At 34.6% G+C, this 24,470-nt stretch overlaps 1 protein-coding gene and 1 long non-coding RNA gene across 3 annotated transcripts in view; one reads left to right on the top strand and one right to left on the bottom strand.

Annotated features, from left to right (window-relative positions):
* Positions 1 to 24,470, top strand: part of Plc21C (Phospholipase C at 21C) — a 49,078-nt gene that overhangs the window by 6,978 nt on the left and 17,630 nt on the right. The window contains exons 4-25 of one of the 2 annotated variants that reach the window (XM_074134627.1): positions 8,344 to 8,478; positions 8,565 to 8,698; positions 10,324 to 10,408; positions 11,136 to 11,236; positions 11,323 to 11,523; positions 11,594 to 11,712; positions 12,171 to 12,320; positions 13,549 to 13,721; positions 13,899 to 14,184; positions 15,044 to 15,208; positions 15,284 to 15,493; positions 16,155 to 16,248; positions 16,353 to 16,578; positions 16,685 to 16,785; positions 16,870 to 17,074; positions 18,238 to 18,610; positions 18,683 to 18,798; positions 19,624 to 19,721; positions 19,880 to 20,075; positions 20,157 to 20,329; positions 21,331 to 21,475; positions 23,722 to 23,868. In XM_074134627.1, coding sequence (XP_073990728.1) covers positions 8,344 to 8,478; positions 8,565 to 8,698; positions 10,324 to 10,408; positions 11,136 to 11,236; positions 11,323 to 11,523; positions 11,594 to 11,712; positions 12,171 to 12,320; positions 13,549 to 13,721; positions 13,899 to 14,184; positions 15,044 to 15,208; positions 15,284 to 15,493; positions 16,155 to 16,248; positions 16,353 to 16,578; positions 16,685 to 16,785; positions 16,870 to 17,074; positions 18,238 to 18,610; positions 18,683 to 18,798; positions 19,624 to 19,721; positions 19,880 to 20,075; positions 20,157 to 20,329; positions 21,331 to 21,475; positions 23,722 to 23,805 — 3,570 coding nt within the window. In that variant the 3' untranslated portion in view covers positions 23,806 to 23,868. The remainder of the gene's footprint in view (positions 1 to 8,343; positions 8,479 to 8,564; positions 8,699 to 10,323; positions 10,409 to 11,135; positions 11,237 to 11,322; positions 11,524 to 11,593; positions 11,713 to 12,170; positions 12,321 to 13,548; positions 13,722 to 13,898; positions 14,185 to 15,043; positions 15,209 to 15,283; positions 15,494 to 16,154; positions 16,249 to 16,352; positions 16,579 to 16,684; positions 16,786 to 16,869; positions 17,075 to 18,237; positions 18,611 to 18,682; positions 18,799 to 19,623; positions 19,722 to 19,879; positions 20,076 to 20,156; positions 20,330 to 21,330; positions 21,476 to 23,721; positions 23,869 to 24,470) is intronic. The other variant, XM_074134628.1, reaches the window with a different exon arrangement.
* On the bottom strand, positions 4,453 to 13,273 carry LOC141457524 (uncharacterized). Its single transcript, XR_012460399.1, has 4 exons — positions 12,921 to 13,273; positions 12,184 to 12,311; positions 5,372 to 7,554; positions 4,453 to 4,947 (listed from the first exon to the last, which is right to left on the bottom strand). It is a non-coding gene; the product is annotated as an uncharacterized lncRNA (long non-coding RNA).

Raw genomic sequence — 24,470 nt, 5'->3', positions numbered from 1 at the left:
GGAAGAGCACCTATTTTTGAAAGTGCAAATTTTTTGAATTTGGCGAATTTTCTCGCATGTCTCGAAGACCAGAGTTGAACTGGACACACTAAATAAGAACTTAATTATCACTTTTGCTCAATTTCTTGAGAAAAGTTGCATTTTGAGGGGGCTGGTTCCCTCTAAGTGTAATGGTAACTACGCCTATATAAATAACTAAGATTCTGCTATTTATTTCCGAATTAACTAAAAATACGCAGAATGTTTCTTTTTTGAAATTGAGTTAAGTGTGATTTTTCCTTATTCACAAGACCTCAAAGTATTTATTTTGAATGAAGACTCTAATTTATAATAGTTTACGCGATGCCCGTCCTATATCTTATAGTGATGAATGAAAGTAATGTAGAGTAAAGGCAGTATTGTTCAGTTTAGTCGTTGAGAAGGAGTGTTTAGAACTGTGGTTATGAAGGACGCCTGTAGATAAGCGAGCAGTGGGAAACGCGGTGACATCAATGACACTATCGCCGACCATAGCAGTTAAGCAGATATCTGGGGCCATTCAAAGTACGTCTCAGTGAGGCCCTTCATCCAGCCCGTTCTCATATTAAACCCGTAACTTTAATTTTCTCTATTTTAAACTTGCAGTTTAAATTTAAATTTTTTAACATTGCTCACGCACGTTTCACTTACATTGCACGAAGTCTCTAAGATCAAGCATTATCATAGCGCAAATTTTCGATTTTGCATTCACAGGAAATATCGATTTGAGGTCTTCCGATTCCCAGAAATTCTTTTTTAGTAATTGGTCTATGAGTGAGTTTCTGTAAATGGTCTACAGAACATAAAGATGTAAAATCGCTGTAAATTCAAATTGGTTATCAGCTTTAAATGTCATTAAGGTTTTAAGTAAAATCAGCCAACCAAAAGCGATTTTTGAGAAAATAGTTCCTTTCAAGTAAATGTGGATAATATTGAAGTGAACTATTTATTTCAAGTAGAAAATGTAAGTTTTCCACATTTGTTACTAAAACTGTGGATACAGACTTTGAGGAGTAATTTACCCTCCTGTCCCATCTGAGAGAAGTTTACTGGTCTAGTAAAATTCCAATGAATAGAAAATCGTAATAATTTTCGTTATTACTATGATTGGGAGAATTGGTCATCAGTTTTAGGCAAAAATCGTAAATAATTAAGTATAACCATCATTATTGAGACTACATCCTCAAAAAAACTTCCAGAATGCAGTTAAATACATTATTATGAATACTTGAGGTTTTGAAACTCCATTGAAGTTTACAAATGATCGAAACGTCTGATAAACTGATTCTGATCTGGTGACCATTTCTCCCAATTATAGCTAAGATAAAGAATGTGTACCACAAAATTGAAATATGTAGGAGATGCAATTACATTCGTAATATGAATAAAGGAAGAGGTATTGAGAGTGTTACCGGCTTAAGTTTATATCATCGTTTGCTCCAGGTCATTATTTCGTTTTAACGGTTTTATTACTACGACCTTCTCCACAGTAACTTATTAAGGTGATTTTGAAGTATCTTCATGTACCTTTTCCATCTTTTTCACCAATGTACACATGCAGCAAAAAACCATTTCTTAAGTGAGGCGCAATGATGAGCATGATATAACAGAAGAAATCCCTCTTAAAAACTTTTGCGTATCAAGCTACTTTATGGAATGTAACAGAATCTTTGTAATGGTATCAGTTCTGAAGGAAATGTACAAGTTTTTTTTTTATTATTATAAAATCGATAAAATAAATTATTGTAAATATGGCTGTAGCCGGAATATTAGTATCGTTCAGCATGCAATAAGGTGTTCGGGTCATAAGGTCGCCACCCCTCATGTCGCCCGCCACATCCGTTCTCATACCCACATCCGGTCCTATAATTGATCTGACATCCTACCTACACTTTACTCATTGCCGTCTAATATTTCCGTTTTCTTGTTAGCGACTGTTGCCGCTGCATGACTGATAACGATTCTGAATTTTTTTGAAATAATGTCGCACCTTATTAGAGGGACATGAATCTGCAGAGATTACTCTCCTGACTTCCTTTCCACTATTCTTCCTTCTAGCTTCCGCATAAAGTGGGTCTACAATCCAACCGCTTCGCATACAAACTTTATAGATTAGTATTTTTTTTATTCCTCATTTTGGCCTCTTTATTCAAATTATCTCGAGTTATAAGTTTATATATTTTTAACGATTACTGCCAATGAATAAAAATGCCATGGCCAATTCAATTCATAAAGCTTTTCACAATGCACCGACCTTTGGTGAGGCTCACTAGACGCCTTTAAACTAAATCTATTACTTATTCATTCAAACAAAACATGTTATCTTGCGATCTTTTTCTTTTATGGTAATCGTTTAGGAGTATGAGCATTTTTAGTTTCCCCGATCCAGAGGCGCATTCTCCATGATTCGAAGTACATAGTGATGCCGTTCGAGCAATAAATGGAGTCAGCGGCTGAAGCAGCTTACAGTTTAGAAATACTGCACTGATTTATTGTTAGTCAACCTTACTAAATAATGTACACCCAATCAATTCTAAAAACCAATTTTAGCAAAAACTTCTCTTAAGAAGAGCAAGAGAACGTAGGAAATAATAGTTTATAGATATTATATGAATATTCATTAAATATTAAATGGGTGGGGAACAAGTGTTTTTTTGTATTTTTAGCTTGGTCCTGACGTTACTGTGGTGTTGTCACCTAACTTGATACTTGTGCACTGGCTCAGCCATCTTAGAGCTGGGTATTAAAATAGTATTGGCTCTCTTTTGTTGTCGTCACTGTAGTATGATCTCACATCTTTTTTTCAGCGCGCTTTATATCCTAGACTGGCGCAGACACAGATAGTGGAGGTAACTCACCAGTTAGGGAAATACAAATTTTGCCTTAGTAAGTTACATTCTGAAGAACGAATGAACTGAAGTTTTGAGGTGAGATCTTACACGACTTTCTTTCATTCTCCTTGTGATTAAGGGCATCGATGAAATGCAAGAACTCCAGACTAAGCTCAAATTAATATAGCCTTACAGTTTCTTCATATTCGTCACTTTTCTTCCATCGGAAGCGAGATTAAAACCACGTAACCTTTTCCAGACTCAGTGTCTCAGAACCTCAAATCATTTTGGACCAACAACAAACTGGGAACAAGATATGTGCATTAACTGAATCTGATGACATCTGGAATTCACAAATCGATTTGGGCCCATTTAATAATGACCGAGCGGAAGCAAAATCAAACTCAGTTCTAAAGAATCAATCCGTTCCAACAAATACTATCTTATTAAAATCTCCACATACATGAAATGAGCCACAAATGTATACTAACACAATTTAGCACGTTCTAAAATATCTATTCTTTGGTTGTCTTAATTTCTACCTTCATTTAATAGGCCTTCTTCTTAACTGGTCTACATTTAATTCCTTCAAAACGCAATTTAGTCAATATTCGCTTTAAACAGTTCGTTAATTTGATTGATTTTATTTTTTTAATATTTCTAACCAGTTTCGGATTTCCTTTCATCATCAGAGGTTGACCTATCGATTTGCGGAGGGAATTTTACTTTTAATCAGTTTATAGATAGGTGAACATGCGGGTGTAGTTAGTATGCAAGTTCTAGAGAATGTTGCGCAGAAATCCTCTACTTTCTGCATGTTTTTCGTGGTCTCACTGCAGCTAGGAATATTATGGTCAAGTCAAATGTTCCAAATCGAGTTTCCCTCTGTACCTTCTCAGGTTAATGTACAGTTGTGCAAAGTGTACGTTATGAAAATTTAAATGAGTTCGAATTAGTCGTGAGAGGGAACAAAATGAGTGGGTTAAAATCTCGAGAATCGTCAGAGAGGTGGATTTACTATTGAAATACTAGATTTTTATTTAACATTGGAGTGGCCAGTGCGGCTGACCTAGTCACATTTTGACCTTTGGCACTGTGTGCTTAATCAGTTTAGAAACGAATTCTGCTCTACTTCTACATGTATTTGATTAAAACTTAATTTTGGGTTCATAATATGTATTTACTTTTTTGGGGAACATCGGAGGTGGAACTCCTCTAATTGAAAACTTAAGTATTGGCGTCGCTCTGGATTCATCTAATACGGTCGGCGATAGTACCATCAGTTCTCTTGAAACTTAGGGTGTGATTTGATACAACAGTACAACATAGTTAATTTTGGTGACAAGCTGTCCAAAGTGATAGGCCTTTCACGAGTTTCGCCCTCTAGCGCTAAAGGAAACGCTTTCCTCTAGAACTAGAAAATTGCAGAACCTCAAAATAGACCAGGATGAAATGGCTAAAGTCAAGTTTGTTTGTCATTTTCTTTAGTTCTAATAGTATTCTAAAGTGACACGGTTGTGGTGGTATTACACCAAAAATGCATGTAAGAGGTGTTTTTTAAAGTCAGTACCGTTTTGAAATAAAAGAAAAACAACTATACTTTTCTTGACAATTTAATTTTTACATGAAAGCCTGTATCTTAATCTACTTTTCTGCATAATTGGCTCTCATATTAAAGCTCTTATCGTATCGTACAACCAGCTTTTGAAACAAGTGGTAGTCGTATGAACGGGGCTGTAGGGAGGGTGATCAAGTTGTTCCCAGCAAAATGATTCGATGAGATCTTGAGTTTGATTAGCGTGTGTGAGCGGGCATTCCCATGGAGCAAAACTACATATATCCTTACTCAACATGCCACGCCTTTTGTTTTGCATCAACACAGCGCGTCACCACAAAGCAAAAAATCCTTTAGCAACATCCCTTTCCTGCCCAAAACAAGGTACTGAAGTGGCGTTTTTGTACTTCAGTTTCCTGGATGATGTTGAATGTCGTCATTCCATGGATTGCTGATTCGAATTAGTTGATTATCTGATTGATTTGATCATCCTATCGAAACTGTGGTGGGTTCCTTTGCCAGATAGATTTACGTGTTTTTTACCTATAATTAAAAAAATGTAAGTTTCATGTAATATCTCCACAAACAGTGTAGGTTTCGAGAAGAACACTGTTTTAACTACCAACTACAGTTATAAAAACATGGCAAAGGAATCTTGACGTTAGCCTAATGTTTGATGTATTATTCTACCCCTACAGGAACTAATTTCTAAAAACCCCAATTTTTCATGAAGATTTTCCACCATACATTTCGTTAAAATGGATTCAGAGATGTAGGAGCAGTTATTGATTCCTGGATGTCATTTTAAGTAATTTTTTGGCTTAGAACAAATTTCTTAACAATTTAAAATTAATTCAGTAAGTTACTGTTGGGTACCTTTTGGAGGTTCTCAAACGAATTACAAAATTTGTGCTTCCTGATATTTCGGTTTTTAAGCTTGAGTTCAAAAAAACACATACATACGTACCTCAGTTTGCAAAAAATAATATCCGAACTTGCGATACGGTTTTCTGATGGTTTCTTAGAAAATTGCAACCATATTCTTCACTTTAATATGCTGGCCTCTGTAGTGTAGTAGTATTCTAGCTACATTAGGTACAGAAAAAGCTTTACTGAAAAAATGGGTAAATGAAAGTGCACTAAAGGAATAAGGTTAGGCAGAATTGTGTTCTGGTTTTCAGATTTTCTCGTAAAATTGTTTTTGGAGGTTTAAGAGGATTGGTGTAATTAGGGGTGGAATTTTGTTGAGGGGGGGGAGCTGACTGATGGAACATAATCACATTACAGCCACTATATGGCTAGTCACCACTTACCCGCCGTCATGTCCAGTTAAGGGAATTGGACAGCTACTGGAGCGAGCCAAGAGGTTGTAGTGTAGAGTTAAGGAGCACCCAGTTCGAGGGAGATATTGAACTGCTGGGCGCTGGGACCAGTGCCAGTATACTTGTATGCCAACTTTTCTATCATTCCTAATGTCTTATACTCGGCTATTTTTAAGGAATTAGTCTTAAAAGATTAGATTATGAAGTTACAGAATGTTCTTGCAGTAGTGTCGGCTTAGTTTGAAGATTTGGACTTGGGATCATTCTAACCATCATGGAATCATCCTACAGGAATCGTGTTAAAGCACTGTAGACGTCTATTTTCTGCCATTATCATAGAAAGTTGAACTTTCCTAGACTGGTGTTACAAAAATCATCGCTATTTTTATTTTATTTATTTATTTATATGTTTTATACAAACGTATGTTACACAGGAGATGGCCTATTATCAAATATAAAATCAAAATGATGCAAGTTATACTGGGGATAAAAGTAATAATAATTGCAAATAATTAATAGATACAGATGCAGAAATAAAAATAATGGACTAAATTGTAACAGCTTATTTGGTTCACGTAAATACACATTTCAAAAAGTACTGCAAACAGTTGTATGAATAAGTAGTGTTTAGAAATTGACAAGTTTATTCTCCAGTAAACTTCTCAAACATTAATTTTTCTTTCATTTAATTAGATATAAATATAGCGGTGATATTGTACTTTTAGTTCAATTGGTGCTGCACAGTATTAGTTCAAAGTTTCAGCGAAGGAGATTTGAAGCTTAAAAATGCACTAGGTATGGGCTACAGTGCCTGAACACATCTTGACACATCTGAAATCTATTAATCCGAATAGGGTGTGCTTCGCTAAAATGCAGCCACTCTTTATTCAACTGTAAGCAAAGTTTTTTTTACCTCCCGCGCCAAACAGCCTCAGGAATAAATGAGCTGAAAAATATTTCCACGTCTTGCTAATAGCCCAAACCTTTTCTGGGCACATGTTGTTCGAAATTGCGTCATCTATATATATAAATATCAAATTTCAACACCTTCAATGTTCTTTGTATGCTGACCACGACATGTTGAGTGTGAAACGTGGAAAGAAATGATAGCAGCCATTTTGAAGGAAATTTCAAAAAATATTGAAAGCAACTCAGCAAAAGTTTATTTATTGTGGATGGATTTTGTCGCTAAGTTCTCTTGCATCAATACTAATACTAACTTAGCTCAGTTAAAGCTAACTGAGATCTCCTAAGAGAATCATCCATTATCTAACCATCCCGTCAATAGGAAATCTAGATGACTATCAAGGTAACTCAATAAATTTGAAATGTGCATGAAATAAAGTCGAAGCATCACTTTCGTGTGATTAGATTTCAAAAATCCAACACCTGACAAATAGAAGTAAAAATTTCAAAAAAAAGAAAAAAAAGGCATTTTTGGAGGCTTGTTAGAAGCTACCACATAAATGTTTGCCAATAGAATACTGAATGCAATTTTATTCATAAAAGAGGGCGGACAATCAATGCAAGTGCTAGCGTATGGCATCACTCCAAATAACGTTGTTCCGGTGTCCTTTATTTATTTTATCCATCAAACAAATCAATATTCGTGTTTATTTACTTTAGCCACAAGACCCTTCATTTTCTAAAGAATTTCTTCACATTCTAATTTAGTGGCATCCTCTACCGTTGTTGCGCTGTTTGTATGTTAGTAATGTTGATCGACAGATTAGGCTAGAAAGACTGGAATACTCGGCTTGTCCTGTTCCCCACTGTAGCCTTGGATATGTACCATCCAACTTAATGTCTAGTAGGTTAAGCCTCCAACCTTACAAAAAAATTCATAATTACTTTGTAGCATGACATTGACAAGTAAAAAGTTCTGAAATCTATAGTTGGAGTAAAAGAAAACACAAAGCACAACTTAAAAAAATGAAACTATATACAAAAGCTCAAACAGAAAGCTGAAAGTGTTTTTTACAAAGAGCAAAACCTGAAAAATTAATTTTAAATTATAAAATTTACTCAAGAAGAAGAAGAAAACATAGTACTGTAGAGCAGAATTTAAAGAAGTAAACGGGATCCACTTTTCATTGCACGTATGTACGATCCTAAAATAAAGAACAAACCTCTAAAGTGACAACATAGCCGCTTTGTACCTGTCATTAGGTAACCAATTTGCGAGTTATTATTTCTCCATTTGATCAAAGTTGCAATTAACTTATTTGGGCCCCAAACAGCATTTATTTCTCGAGCACTCTCAGCGACTGTTTTTGAATTCATCAGCGAAAATCGGCTGAAATTGTTTCCTCAACCGGTCGCGGAAATTTTCTTCAAATCTATTAAACATTACTATACAACACTAAACGTAAAGACCCAAACTTAGAAACAAAAAATAAAATGCAGGAATTGCGGGATCGTATTATTTTTCGCACACAGTGGCGACATACCGGCCAACACAAATATCTAACATTGCTTAGAATTTTTCTGATACAGTTTTCGCCGTTAGGGGGCAGTCAGGTAAATAAGCTATTTTGTTTGGATCCCAACTCAACACTTCTAAAAAATGATAGGAGTGTATTTGCAGGCATAGTTCACAAAATCTATGTTCATACAGGATCCAAAGCTGCGGCAGATAGTGACTATGGGATCGGGCAATCTAAACGAGAAGACTGTTACACTATGCTACGGGTCGGACTTTGTCAATCTTACCTTCATTAATTTCTGCTGCGCAAAGCAGGAAATAGCAGAGGTAAGTCAGCTTTTTTAACTTTATTTAATCATTTTGTATTTATGTGTTGAGCAGTTTTATGTAGATATTAACGATTAAATTCACAGCTATGGACTGATGAACTGCTGAAACTGGCTTTCAATCTTTCTCAGCTAAATTGCTCAGTGATGAAGTTTTTATTAAAGGCGCACACTAAATTGTCGTTAAGCGTGGATAAAACCTCTAAAATTCCCATCAAAAAGTAAGTAGCCAGCTTATTTTTATTCTTAAAATGCGAGCACTCTGACAGTGCTGCTTTCAGTATAAATTTCTTAAAAAATTACGCGTCTAACCAGACGTGTCTCACACCAGAATTTCTATGAACAGGTTAGTTACTCTTTGGACTGCTTCATGACCCGTTAAAATTTTACGCGACCTAATGTTTGAGAAACATTGCTCCATGACTATGACAGACATTGCTCCATGACTATGACAGACATTGCTCCATGACTATGACAGACATTTACCATTACTAAATTTCTTTTCGTTTTAAGTAAGGGTTAATTTTTTATTTTCAGTATAATGGTTTAAATTTCGGTAAACTTACTGGGAAAAGAATTTTTTTAGCTTCAGTTGTTAATGTGGTATCATTATTTTTTGTTCCCTTCATATTTTCCTATTATCTTTCATTTTGCGCATCAGAAAGTGAAATTTTGTTAATATTGCACGCTTTTGTTTTATAAATATTTTCCGATAACTTACTTTAAAACAATATTATTTTTGTGAGCCTGTATAAATAAACAAAAAAAAAAAAATCAAAAATTGATGACTTTCAGCGTTCCATAAAAGAAATGGATTCAAATCACCAAGGATGACTGTTGCAATTGCAAGACTCAAGAATTAGGTTTTTATTAAGTAACAATAGAGAAAACTTTCGCTTTTGGCATCCGTAGAAATTCGCTTACCCGCCGCTTGTAGTTCTCAGAACATGAAATATACATTAACAAGCATTATATCGTACTTGAGTCTATTAGCATGCATTAACTGAACTTAAAAGAAATGCTATTGTTCGTTTCAAATGACAACACATGTTGCAAAATCATTAGTTGTACGTGTTTAATAAATCAATGCAACATCGCATTGCATATATATATCATTCATTCAGAGTTCCGTCAAACTCCTAAGTTGTGCGTCTACTTTTAATCTGTTTATCTTAGATTTCTCAATGCCAAGAAGAATTATAAAAATGACTTTTGCTGATCAAATTCTTCGATCGTACGGAATACTTTGGAAGCTCTGATAGAAAATTAGCTCAAGCGGTTGGGTATGGTCTGGAGGTCACGCACATAACTTAACTTGTCGTTTACAATGTTCAGTAGCTTATCGTCCACTAAGTCTGTAATATGTTTTATTAGCTGCTGCTGATTTTCGCAAATTATTGTAAGTAAGGCACATTTATTTTAAGATAACAGAAACATACCGTGAGGGAATTATGTAAAATACTTATTACGGAAAAGTCCATCGTGTGCGGGAATAAACGGAAACAATCTGAATAACCAGAACGAGAAATTCGCGTCTTAGCAGATGATCAACTTTTAAATGTTTTGAGCTCTTATTCCAATGTGAATAAAAAATAAAATAAGAAATAGAGCAACATCATATCAAATTTTGGGGCATCGACTTTTATTTTAACCATAAGTAGGCAAAATTTGTTCTACATATATGAAGGCAAAGTGTTCACAGAACCCAACATTGTTCAATAATTTAGAATTCTACTCATGGTTCAGATAGTATGATATGTGATGAAAACTTAAAATTACCAAATAATTGGTTACCCATAAGTAAGCCTAATCAGATTTTAATTCTAATTACGAAAACTTTTTACAGCATTGTTAAGATGTTCGCCCAAAATAAAGATGATCGGAAAAGAGTGAAAAACGCTTTAGATGCTGCAGGAACCCCTTCAGCGAAGGTAACTTTAGATGCATAAACAATTAGTGTTAGCCGAAATAAGTGTTAGTAAAAGGGGAGTTTTCAAAGCAAGCGTTTTCTATTGATTTTGAAACAGTTATACGTCCTGAGCAAGACAAAAGTCGATTGTGTGTAATTAATGTTATGCACAGGAAAAGTAAGTGTAACGATTTGTAGACATAACTGCTCACGTTTATTTCTGAAGATTTTTGTACCCAGCCTTTTGCAAGGGTCAGCTGCTTACATCCAGAAGACAGTGTCAACAGTTCACCGTCAAATCTATTAGTGTCCATTGCCGTGATTCAGAATGCCACTAATTCTACTCTTAGAAAGTACATCACTCTATCGTAGGTTCAAATTACGAACATTTTATCCTCATTAAAAAAAAAAAAAAATCCTATCCGAGTTCTGAAAAAAATTGTTTTTGGACATTAAATTGAAAATACTTCAATGTTCGATTACTCTTCGAAATTCGTAATCCCATATATGGGATTATATATTTTTAAGAGCCCTAGTGCTTGGAAACCGCTACTTTCTTTCAATTAATAAGAAAATATTCTCTTTTTTTTTGTATTGGTAAGAAACATTATAGTTTCTTATTTTTCAAAACACAAAATTTCCTCTTCAGCATTGATCCCGTTAGTGAATAAAAGCATATAAAAAAGAATTAAAGTAAAGTTGGTCATCGACTTAATTCTTGCACGTAAGCGTCTTTATTTTTCTTTTAGGATGAGGGAGTGACACCTCAAAAGTTTACATTTGAAGATTTCTTTAACTTCTACAAACATCTTACACAACGAACAGAAGTGGAGAAGATTTTTGATGAAATGTGAGTTCTAGTTTGTAATTTCCTTCTGTGTCGAATTGGTGACGTCACAAGATAAGGGTCTCTTAACGGTTAATATTAATTTGCAGTTGTGGAGGAACTTCTAAACGAAAGACCATGTCTGCCAGTCAATTGGTTGACTTTTTAAATATGACACAACGAGATCCCCGCCTCAATGAGATTTTACATCCTTACGCCAATGTAGCCAAAGCGAAGGACATAATCGCACAGTATGAACCCAACAAAACACTTGTCAACAAAGGTCAACTTGGTTTTGAAGGCTTTCTTAGGTAGTGTTATAATATAGAGAAAGTTACCTTAATGGAGGGACGCAAATAAGCATTAGTTCTGTGCTTGTAGGTACCTGATGAGCGATGACAATCCAATCGTAGCCCAATCGAGAGTAGAGCTGTCAGACGATATGGACCAACCCTTGGCTCATTACTTTATTAATTCATCGCATAACACGTACCTCACGGGTAATGCATCATTATAACTATTTTCTGGATATTATATACATACATACATTATAAACATAACAATAATAATAATTATTATTATAAAGATTTTGGGGAATATTGACCTGCGGTCAATAAATTCACAACAAATTTCTTTCTTCATACCAACGTCTCGGTAAATAAATAAATATATATATGTATATATATATATATATATATATATATATATATATATATATACACAAAAGAAGGTAATAACCTTCTTCAGGGTATTGTAAAATTTGTGGTTTAAGGTTAAGCTACATCATCATAACTATTGTGATGTAGCTTAACAGTTTCCTCTGGGAATTATAGTAATTATTCGGACAATGTGATTTATATGTTTTATTTATCCCAGACTTAAAAATCTACTGGATTTAACATGTACATTTTTAGTCGAATCGCGCATTCATTTAATATATCTATTTCACAAAAACTAGGACACCAACTTACTGGCAAATCTTCCGTCGAAATTTATCGGCAGTGTCTGCTAGCTGGCTGTAGATGTGTAGAACTTGACTTCTGGAATGGTGGCCGAGTGACTGAGGAGCCGGTCATAGTACACGGATATACCTTTGTACCTGAAATAGGTGAGTATATAGTGAGTGATTGCATTAGTTGTAGTAACAACAAAGTTTATTCACAGAAAAATATTGGAATTAATATATACAAGACTATCACGAGGGACAATCCGATACTGCATTAAGAATGAGAAAAAAACAAATATATAAAAGAAATAAATACCTTCGAATAGGCATGAAAAACATCTTGAGAGTTTCATTATTAAGACATTACTTTCTAGAGTTATTTACAAAAAGAAGTTAAAAGTAACACTGTAATTGCTTGTAGCAAATACTAAATCTTTCATGATAAATTAAAGGTAATAATTTAATTCATTCAGAATAAATGCCCTATAATATTGTCTGCGTATTTAGTAAGACTGGCCAGTTTGAACCATTTCAGGAATAGCCAGCGTCAGTAAGTAATTATAATACAGACCTCCATCGTGAATGATAACGAAATCTAACGAAATGGCAAAAGGACTCGGCAACAAAATGAAAAGTACTTTTTTTAAATGTTTAATTCCGTAGCAAACACAACGAGGCTCCTTGTGTATCTCTGGAATATACAGGAATTGTATTTAAAATTCAACAACTCTATATAAGAACTTTTGAAAGATTTGTCGTAACTTTTTTTAGGGCTATCCCATCGGGGGGAGATACCAGAACTGGATCCGCCTCCATATCCTCGATATCCTTTGATGTACTGCGCTGGGTCTAAAGTGAAAACACGTCTCTAGCTGCTACTTAGGCGAAGAAATGAAGTAGTGGTAGATTGAGGCTAGAGTAGACTTAAGGCCTCTGTGGATACTGAAATTTTATATAATTATTAAGTAGAATTAAAATAATCCAAACAAATTAAAATATGATTTTGATTTTATAATGAATTAAGATTTCAAGTAATTTAGATGCAGATTATATTCTTACTGCTGGCAGGAATTCTGATAGCACCCTATTCCGGGGTCTTCCATCCTCATAGCACACCATATTAGCCCTCAAAGTCACCTTACGACCAAATCTCTAACCTATCCCACACACCTTTTTATACCTACATAGTGAGTCTCTGGCTAGGTTAAGGTGATAATTAATTATAATTTTTTTTTATCCATGACAAAAAAAAAAACTCGTACTACCACTCTTGTCTTCATTCAAGATACCTAGATAAGGCATTTTAGCCAATTCCGGATCGTTGAGTGATTGTAAACAAAGAGAAATGAAGGTAAAATAGGTTTAATACCCAGTGCGCTATTTGTTGCAGGTGCACGAGATGTTATTGAAGCTATAGCAGAATCAGCTTTCAAAACTTCTGATTATCCAGTCATATTATCATTTGAAAATCATTGCAACCCTCGTCAACAGGCCAAGATAGCACAATACTGCAGAGATATTTTTGGCGACATGTTATTAGATACTCCTTTAGACTCGCACAAAGTGAGTACTTACTTTCCAATGTCTTGTTTTAGTGAACCCGTTTACAAGTTTTTAACGTTTTTACCATGGAATGTTATTATTGCTATCCAAGATAATCATAAAAATTTCTTATGCAATGATTATTGTTCTCTCGTTTTGTTTTAAAAATGTTTAAAATAACCATACACTTGATTTCAGCTAGAGCCAGGTACGCCACTCCCACCACCTTCCATGTTGAAACGGAAGATAATAATAAAGAATAAAAAGAAGCATCATCGACCAATGGAAAGAGAGGCTACAACTGGCGAGAGTGAACCAGCACTGCAGCACGTGCAAGGGAATGGGGAAGTGCCTGGCATGCACCAGTCGAGCTCACCTCTCCGACAGTCAAGCAAGGAGAGTGGCGGAGCAGTTGGTGGCGGTGGAGGCATCACTCTCAGCGAGGAGGACAAGCCCGAGGAACATACAGCACCTGATGAAAATGGTAATTCACCATATAATAAGTAGTTCTCCCCAGTAGCGGCAAGTGCAATTAGCCGTTTTTTCTGGATTTTTTTTTGGTGTGAAGGGAGGGGAGGGGTGATGTTAGGGCACCAGAGTGCGCTTACTCTAATCTGTGGCTCCCTTCTTTTTCTGAGGCTTCCCTAGAAGAGCCTAAATAAATTTCAAGAGTGTCCGGATAGTTAGCAGTTTCGAAGCGGCGGTAGCTCTGGAAAGGGGTGTCTGGTATCCATGGACTGGCGTGTTTGACAAGGAATAAGCTTTTAGACATCCTAACAGCGGTTACTTAATCGATTTATCAGTTCTTTGTGGGTTAAAACGATTTTCAAACAAAATAAAAATGTAGCCGAAATTCTAAACTTGAAGAAAATGGAATGACCGAAAGTGCCGCTTTATTTAAAAACTATTATCTTTTCTGAGTAAAGATGTTTTTGTACAAGATCTAAATTTCAAGAAATAAAGAGCAGGAGGTCTTGTGCATTAATCGAATTTTTTTATTCAATTATCGCCACTGTCATGTGGTAAGATGTATTATTTTATTTATTTATTTTTTTTTTTTAATGGTTATAAGTTTTAAGTTTTTACCAGAGCAAAAATTATTTTTGTTAAAAGGCTAAAACATATCATCAGCCGCATCTCAGTTTAACTTAGAGGAAGTTTCACTTATTCATTAATTGAATCAGCATTTTGTACTGAAGGGAACATAATAAATTGAACTTTGAAATTAGTATACTAAGATACTGAACAAAAGTTTTTACTGGATAAAGTGACCTCTACATTAAATATGATGAAAACGACATCTCCCTATCAAAATATATTGTAGAAGTAATATTCACTTACAGGAGATGATGAAATAGAAAGTTCGAGTGGTGACGAAGATGAAAAACCATCAGCTGACAAAGGTGATAAAGCAGGTTCTGCCAAAGAAACGGAAGCAGGTGCGGAGATTTCTGCTCTAGTCAACTATGTTCAACCCGTTCATTTCGTATCATTCGAAGTTACTGAAAGTAAGTTTCGTTATTTTCAGCCTTTGATGTTTAAGTTTAGATTTTTATTTACGGATTTTTGTTATTATTTCACAGAAAAGAATAGATTCTATGAAATGTCTTCATTTGATGAAAAGCAGGCAACAATGCTTTTAAAAGAATCACCAATAGAATTTGTAAAATACAACAAACAGCAACTTTCCCGAGTATATCCGGCTGGTACCAGATTTGATTCTTCAAACTTCATGCCTCAAGTCTTTTGGAATGCTGGATGCCAATTAGTAGCACTAAATTATCAAACATTAGGTTTGACTGAATATGATTTTTATTTTAATAATTAAATGGATTTGTTTAAAATCTCAAGGGTTTACACTATACTCGAATAATCCTTGGAATAATTGTTCTTAGTTACTGTTATTCCTTCTCTGTCTTCTTGAATAAAGATTCGCTCTCAAGGTTACTAGGCCTTAGCCTGTCAACAACACAGAAATAGGTTACTGTCTTGATATGCATGAATTCTCATGAGTTGCTACATTAAACCGTTTTTGCGTTTCCAAAGTCTGTGAGGATCTATTACAGGCAAAGAAATCAATCTCTGCTAAGAATCTAACCTTGGGAGATAATGGAAGTGATTTTTTATGATTCTTGATATGTATTAAGTAAATTCTGAACTAGTTGCAGTTGTGATGGTTTTGGGAACACATAATCTAAAAACAAAAAATTTCAGATATTTTCACTATATCCATGGGTTTTTCGCACACCACTCTCATCTAGGAGGCCTACTCTTTGTCGAATCGAACAAATCCGGTAGAGACTAAGACTTGTAATGGTAAAACGTTGTGTAGTGCAAACCTTTTAAGGGCTAGAAATGAGCAGACCTTGTATTTGATTGTATACATTTTGTTTGGAGTGCTATTTCCATTTACCTACTTACTATAAATTTGAAACTTTTTAAATCTTGATACAGACCTTGCTATGCAGTTAAATCTTGGAATATTTGAGTACAACCAGCGATGTGGTTATCTTCTAAAGCCAGAATTTATGAGAAGACAAGACCGCAGGTTAATATTTATTGTTTATATTTTCATGTTGTTTTATGTTATTTATTCTTAGTAGTTCACATACTGTTACTGCAAATCGAGACAAAATCTGTTTGATCTTTTAGATTCGACCCGTTTGCCGAATCAACTGTTGATGGAATAATAGCGGGCACTGTTTCTATAAATGTAATATCCGGTCAGTTTTTGAGTGAAAAGCGATGTGGTACTTACATTGAGGTTGATATGTTTGGACTTCCTGCAGATACCGTTAGAAAAAAGTTTAGAACAAAAATTGTACCCAACAACAGCATCAATCCTGTTTATGATGAAGAACCATTTGTGTTTAAAAAGGTAGGAAAATTTATTAGTTCATTTAATGCCATTTTCACTTTATGTTAATTTCAATTAAATAACCTTGCAGCCAGATAAAAATAGATTTTAAAAAATGTTCACGCAGGTAGTTCTACCTGAACTAGCTTGTATAAGGATCGCCGCCTATGAGGAAGGTGCTAAATTTATAGGACATCGAGTGCTCCCTGTCATTGGTTTGTGTCCAGGGTAAGATATTTAGATTACATTTCTAAATTAAATAATTCTATTGTTTCTCAGATTCAGCCATAATAAATATAATCTTATTAATAGATATAGGCATGTGGGTCTTCGGACAGAATGTGGCCAACCTCTTCCTTTGGCAACCTTGTTCCTGCACATAGTGGTCAAGGATTATGTACCTGAAGGCTTCTCAGATTTTGCAGAAGCATTAGCAAATCCTATAAAGTATCAGAGTGAGTTAGATAAAAGAGCTCAACAGCTAGCTGTCCTTACTGAAGATACGGACATAGTGGAGGTATTTTTTTGTAATATAGAATTGATTAAATTAGTAATGATTATTTATTTTTCAATTTAATAAATTTATTTTCAAATTTATCAATTTTTTATTTTAGTAAATATAAAAGAAAAGTGGGTAACAGAACGAATTCTTCCTCCTTCCTGCGTTGTGAAGATCCTTCTTCTTACATTGTGGTGTGTTTTCTGATCGTATCTTTTACAAAACATCCAATCTCAAAATCACCTAAATTTCGAATTCCACAGCCTTACTGCTTTATTGTCATTTTTGGTTTTGTCATAACTAATCAACATTCTCTAACTGTGTACTGACATTCTAGAAAAATTACAGCAATATTTACGACTTTTCTCGACAATTTTCACGTGATTTAAGGTTTACTTGGAACACGATTTGTCATTAAAAACTCCTGATCTTCAAAGTGATCATAAGGACGATGTTACAGTAACTTGCCCCATCTGGAGGCTCCACTTGCAGCAGTGATTTCAAGGAACTGCCAAATTGCAATCTAGAAAAAAAATCCTTACACCTGCGAACGACTTTCAGTGAGACTCTATACTCGGCTAGCTGCACGAAAAATTATCAAAAGTCCACAAAATTCTTTAATAACCGTAAATTTCTTCATTCATAACCGTCTGCTGAAACTTCTTTGATTGGTACTTCATAATTTATAAAGCTGATCTTCTTTCTATCTCATAATTAGTTTAAGAATTTGGAAAATGGAATGCTTCATGATTTTTTTTAAAAGAAAATTAAAAGAATGGTTTTTCTCTTTGCTTACTGTTGTTGGGTCGCATTCGTATTCGTCCTGGGCGGCGGGTGGACTAAATGTTGTGGTAATTGTAAATAAAAATATATGAATCAGCTCTGACATTATTTTTAGTTACTTTTAAGTTTATTGGTATTCTTTAGTTACACAAGTATGGGTATTTTTTTCCCCCCACACAAACTCCGCTGATGGTCAGTGACCAAGCGGAGGTCTTTGTTTTTTGTTTTGTTTTTGTGTATATGTACTAAAATTTCAGTTTTGATAATAAAAACATATCTATCTCTAAGTAGTATATTTATAATATTAGAATAATATACGTATATGTATATGTATGGTGCTTATTATGAACAGAATTTCAGTATTAAATTAAATCATTACAAATTATTACTTTCCTCAGGGAGGAGGCGGAGCAGAAGATCCTGGCTCGGGCCATTCTGTTCCAAGAGCTAAACGTTTGGGCTCGATTTGTCCAGATTCGGGAGCATCTCATACTGGCAGTACATCCTGCCCAAATGCTCCTCTCAGAGCTTCTGCAGCAGCTGTTCCACTTTCTTCATCTTCTTTGGTGACTGCTGCGGTCAGGGAGGCGGCCGTCACGCTGGATGAGTGCATCACTTCGGTCGCCTCTACAACTGTGGCCTCCACGACAGCGACAACTCATCAAGACATACAGTCTCATGTATCCCCACCTAGAACTCAGCATCATCCTCATCAAGCTGCAGTCTCAGGAGCTTCACTACCACCCCAAGAGAGACCACTTTCAGGAACTCGTAAGTTTTATATATAATTTGATTTAAAGTTTCTTTCATTGCTACCATTTTAAGACAACCATATTTTTTCAGAAATAGAGGAAATTGTGGCCGATCCGGTAGAATCGTTTATGGACAGTAAGTCTGTCAAAGAAAAGAAAGTAGAATTAGAAAAAAAACTCGAAGCTTTGCGAAAGAAACAAGAAAAGGTATTTAGCAAGTTTTACTACCAATTAAGCCTTTATCAATATTTGTCGGTATACCAAGCGTGGATGCGCAAGGTCAAGTATAAGAAATAGATTTTGTTACTCGTGTTATGTGATTGTGATTTTCGAATTTTAGGTTAATACATTTTAGATAAATAGATATTTGAGATTATTGGATTTCTAAAGATCAGGGAATATGCGCGTCAAGTGAGAGAGATGTGCTAATTGAAGTGGACCCAGCAATGGTAGAATTCCAGAAATTAACAAGGCGGAGTGTAACTCTTGCACTCGGTAGTAACCCCACACTATTTTTGTAAAAGGCTTTATAAAGAATATTAACACTGACTTGAGGCGCTCATATAGAACTATAGTCGTGGGAGAGGCAAGACAGAAGTTATGTTCCTGTGAATGGGGTCTCTAATGTATAATTTCAGTATAATCTATAATTTTCCAAACCAGGTAATTTTCGTAAGAAATATGTTTTTTAAAATTCGGAGTTAAAAGAAAATTAATAAGATAGAATCTTAAGTAATTAGAACTAAAAGAAAGTGGTATGAATATTCAACCAGATTATTTATTATTTTCATGTACTTATTTTAGCCTGCTGTTGTTAAGATAATGAAATTAGAAGAAATCAGAAAACGAAACCTCAGATATTGTTGCGCCTTAAATCATAAATAAAAAAAATAAAAAATCGGCATTATTCTTTTTTCTAATAATAATTACATTATCGGCAGTTCCCTGAAATAAGTTTGGTACCAATAGCCTCAGATTTTGACGCGCCTTGAATTAAAAAATAAAATAAATACTTTGTTTTAATTTTTTCAGGAAAAGATGCGACTGCAGTGTTCATTAGATCCAGATAAGCCTAAAACTAAGTTCTACATGAGTAACAAGCTAGTCAAGCGGCTCTCCAGCAAAAATATGTGAGCAAGTATATCTTAGTTAACTGTAATTCTTAAATTCTTGATAATTTTTTTTAATTAAAAAGATCTTGTTTTGTTTCTACTGAGAAATACTTAATCCGCAGATGGATTCAAATACTGCGTTATCGTTGGCAGACACCTTAATGTTTCAGCCACAGGTATCGCTGTTTCAGGGATAGTTCTACAGAGAGTGGCGATGCTAGTGGACGAGGGACCACAGACCAGCCCAGTGATGAGGCATCTACTCCTGAGGTTGGTAGATCTATTCCACGAAGCCATTCTGAAAGGATGTTGGCAGTGTTTAAGGATCATATCTGTCAGGAAAGGGAATTATTAGAAAAATATCACGAAATGGTATTAAAAATCAAACAATTGGTTTATTTATTTAATTTAGTATATACTGTTTAATGTTGTTAATTGTTTTAATATGTTTAGATATTTGCAAGCGCCCAAAAAGCTATGCTGGCTTCCCAGTCGCAACAATTGAAAATGTTGCACGCATTGTTGGAAAGAGAAACCTCGGATGTGATGAGGCGATTGCAGACATCCCGAAGACAGGAGGTAAAAGCATTGGCCAAACAACATAGAGACCGGGACGAACTGGTCAGGTTAGTGAATATAAAGCCTTCCGTGAATAACTACAAAAATTTACATTTCTATGAAAAAATTTGTTTACTTCCTTACTAGTTCCTGAATCTAAGTTGGGTTTAGTTAGACTAAAAAAAGCTTTTCCTACGAAAAAGGGTACTGTTCGCCGGCTGAAAAGAAATTGCTGAGAAATCTATCTCAGGCTTCGCTAGCAAACATTAACGAAAGTATTGTTTGCTTTTTTATTTTTCAATCAATGCTTCTTACCTCGCAAAAGATATTGTTTTCTTTTAAACGTTATTTTAAATTAGGCGTGCAGTCTGGCCTTTAAGGAAAGATGTGGTCCTTAATTAGAAACGGGATAGACATTGAAATTACTTCCGTACAGAAAGGGCAACAAAAAAAATAAAATAATATATGAAGTATTCATTCAAAGTATGTACATTCAAACGGTTTTTTGATTTTTTTTTTCTCAATATTTCTAAAATCTATGTGATACAAACATTAATTATTTTCGTCTACCGGCCTCAATTTCTTCTTAACTCTCTCGGAAAAAGGATACCAAAGTCTCGAAGTTAAATAGTGACCCTCCTAATTTTTCTTTTAGAATTTGTTTTATTAATTTCACTAATATATCTCAATATCAGCTTTCCAAGCTGATTTGAATTATTAAATCTTCTGTTGTTCTTCTCACTCATGCTATCAGTAAGGCCATCTTTTCCCAAATTATTGGCACACAACTCTTGGCATACCTATGAGAATCCTAGCTAGTCTGAAAAAGAAGAGAAACATCTGCCAGATCACACAAACATGTAAAGCTAGTTTAAGTAACTTGGGTGTTAGCATAATGACAACCAAATTGTAGATCATCACTACACGTACTTTCTGACCTGTTTTACTAACTAATTCAAATATGGATTCTTGAGGGAATCACAATGTATGTTAATAAACTCATTACCTCCAAAAGTATTTGGAATTGAAAGCTATTGTCAGTTATATTAACTGGTGTCTCTTTCGTTAGAATGAAACGAGAAGTGGCCAGCGCAATGGTGGAAAAAGGGGTACACGAGCGAGTCAGACTCACCGAGATTTATGAGAAGAAAAGGGCGGAGTTAGAAAGACAGCATAATGAGATCAGAAATCAACTCTCCGGGGAAAAGGCCAAGGTAAGCAAACAATGCTGTATTCAAGTTAATTCTCAGTTAAACAAGTACAAGCATAATCCATTGGTTAGTTAATAAAGTCGGTGCGGTAATAAAGTGGCTGTGAATGTTTTATGTTAGGGTAAATGCAAGTCGTTTTATTTATTCTTCTTTTTTATTTGTAATACGGCATTGTATGTATTGTACATTTGCATAAAATTTGAGCTGAGCATTTAATACCAATTAAAGGATTTTAAGAAAATCTGGATTCCCTCATACCCGCTGAATATAGTTAATAAAAAGTCATAAATTACAGTATCACTAATAATAAAGAAAGGAATTATTAAAAATTTTCAAAGAGACAATTGTATGGAAACAAACATCGATATGGAATAATTTAGAATTTAAAACTTTCTTTAGTTTTTTTTGCATTGGCCTTCTCAATAAATTTTTAAAGGATTTTTTTCTGTATCTATACCTGTGTCACTTAAAAATCAGCTTCTACTGCAACTTGCCTTGTTCTTTTTCAAATTCCCTAATTTATTACTTTCTCTTAATGCAGGCAAAGAATGTATTAGGATTGCATAATATATTTAAGTGAGCAATTGTAAACAGATATCTCAAAAACGAAAAGTCGTTGATAACTCTAACTTTTGTTTCCGTTTTTTACTATTACGCTCCATGTACTACGGTTTTGCATGAGATTCGTCAACCGGAAGTATATCTTCTCTGAAGCGATACTTCAGTTTCTCAGATTTATTCGAAATCGAACCTTCTCTATGGACAGTTTTTTCACTCCGCAGATTCGGTACGGTGGGATGGATCCCATGATATGAAGTAATGATGTAGTTTTTTTACTGTCATGTTTCTAAATCTATGGTTTATTGTATATCTCTATTATGTCTGCACGAGTAAGGAAGATGTGGCAACGAGAGCAGAAGGAGCTGACTAGGGCCCGCCTGGAGTCTTTGCTTCTGCAGATTTTAGTGGTAGTGTAAATTCTTTTTGGCAGGAACTTCTATTCCTTTTTTTTCTGCAATTTGAATTAATCTCTCAACCTACAAACTTTCTGATAATTCAAATCAGTAAAAGCTGTAGTCCATTGAAGAGATTGCAGCTCTTGGTTTCTGCTTAGAAGGAAGGTAGTACTCACAGGCAGCATAAGGAACAGGATAATACTTGCGCAGAGCTGACTGATTTATAAATAAAAACTGTTTCACCTCAAGCTGCTGCATTTGTTAACACTATAGTTAAATTTTGCTCTCAGATGTGGCCAGTTTTGTAGCTCACACTTATCAAGAAAAGACATTTGAACAACAACCCGAAATATATTGCCTTTCGGGCTAGCTATTGCGATTTTTTTTATTTTTTGTTTAAATCTGACAAACCATATCCTTACGTCGAGCTTTAATTGTTAGTTAAAATAGCGGTAAATCTTTAGAATAGCACCCCAGAGGCGTGGCCTAATTCGAAGTGATTCTGATTCGCTGTTACTATAGAACCCGCCATATTCAAATATAAATATAAAACTATTTCTTTATTTTATATTTACACTTAAATCTAGCGGGTTATATGGTAACAGCGAATCAGAATCACTTCGAATTATTTCTTTATTTCTTAATGGGGGGCTTCGTCCCCCACACCCCCTGATTTTTTTCTTAATGGGGGGCTTCGCCCCCCATACCCCTCCTAACCTACCTAATCACCCTCAATTTTTTTATTTGTGTCACAAGATTCATTACAATAATTACACATAACAACACAAAAGAAACTTACCTTATTCTGTGGAGTCCTTTTCCTGAGGAGGGTATACCTGTCGAACTCCAACCTCATTCACACTACACTCATGCTTTAATTTAAAAAAAAAACTGCAAATTTAAAACGCTCATACTCATAAAGTTACAAAAAAACGGCACCTCAGGTCACATACAGAGCACTCGCGGGAACTATTAATACATTAAACAGGAAGCAGTTGCTAGGCAGTAAGTGTACTGCGCATGCGTGCGAAACATAAGCGTTACGAAATTCGCACAATCCGAAACAGTTCATTCGCGGGAAGTAGTTTACATTTTCACCGGTAGGTGCGCTGTACTTCCCACCCCCCAAAAATAAACAGGCCACGCCCCCGGGGCGCTATTCTATAGATTAGCCAAAATGGCTTTATATAAAAATAAATAAAACTGTATACGGCATATTTCATACTAGATCTGCGCCACCGTATTCTTATTGTTTGTAAGTATTAACTGTAAATATTATATGTTGTTAATTAGGCGAAAACTTCCTTACTGAATGAACTTGAAAGACGAAGTGCTCGAGTGGAGCAGGAAATCGACCCAAGATCTAGTGACCGCTGATAGATTTTGCACTTCTAAGATTTGTAATCAAAAGTACAAATTAGTCACTTCCCCCCAACAAAGGTAAGTTAATTTCAGAATAAAATATGAACTTGCTAAATAAATATTTATTCACCATAATAAATATTTATAATGCTCACTTTGCATCCACTTAAGTTACATATATCTTTCATTCTTTGAATAATTAATTTTATAAATTGTAACGCGAATTTTATTAATTATAAATGTTTTATATTTTCCAAAAAAAATCATATAATTTGAACAAGAATTAAGTAAATTTTAATCATTTATTACTCTATCTTAAAACAGAAAGTAATTTAGATAATTGAAAAAAGTATTTTTTTCTGCTACAATAAATCTTGCTTTTTTTTTAGTTCATTGTCTGTAACTTAAATAATGTCTGATTTAATAGGGAATTAAAAAATTATCTCTAAATAAAGTTACCTCTAAACTGCTGAGGAACTATGGCAAAATGATTTGCTCGCAGTTGAATGAAAGGGCTTGCACGCATAATCAGAAAACAGTCATCACTGAATTCTATTTTGAGTAATTAGTATAATATGTAATGCTTTCTTTTTATTTTAACTGAAGAAGAGCCTTGACATTAAATAAATTATATATATATATTTGTAATTACGTAATATTTTCTTTCCGTTTTAAATTAC

The sequence above is a fragment of the Rhodnius prolixus genome, unplaced genomic scaffold, assembly GCF_049639745.1.
Source record: "Rhodnius prolixus isolate KJV_2025 unplaced genomic scaffold, Rpr scaffold_22, whole genome shotgun sequence".
NCBI classification, from domain to species: domain Eukaryota; kingdom Metazoa; phylum Arthropoda; class Insecta; order Hemiptera; family Reduviidae; genus Rhodnius; species Rhodnius prolixus.
This window is presented reverse-complemented; position numbering and strand designations above follow the sequence as displayed.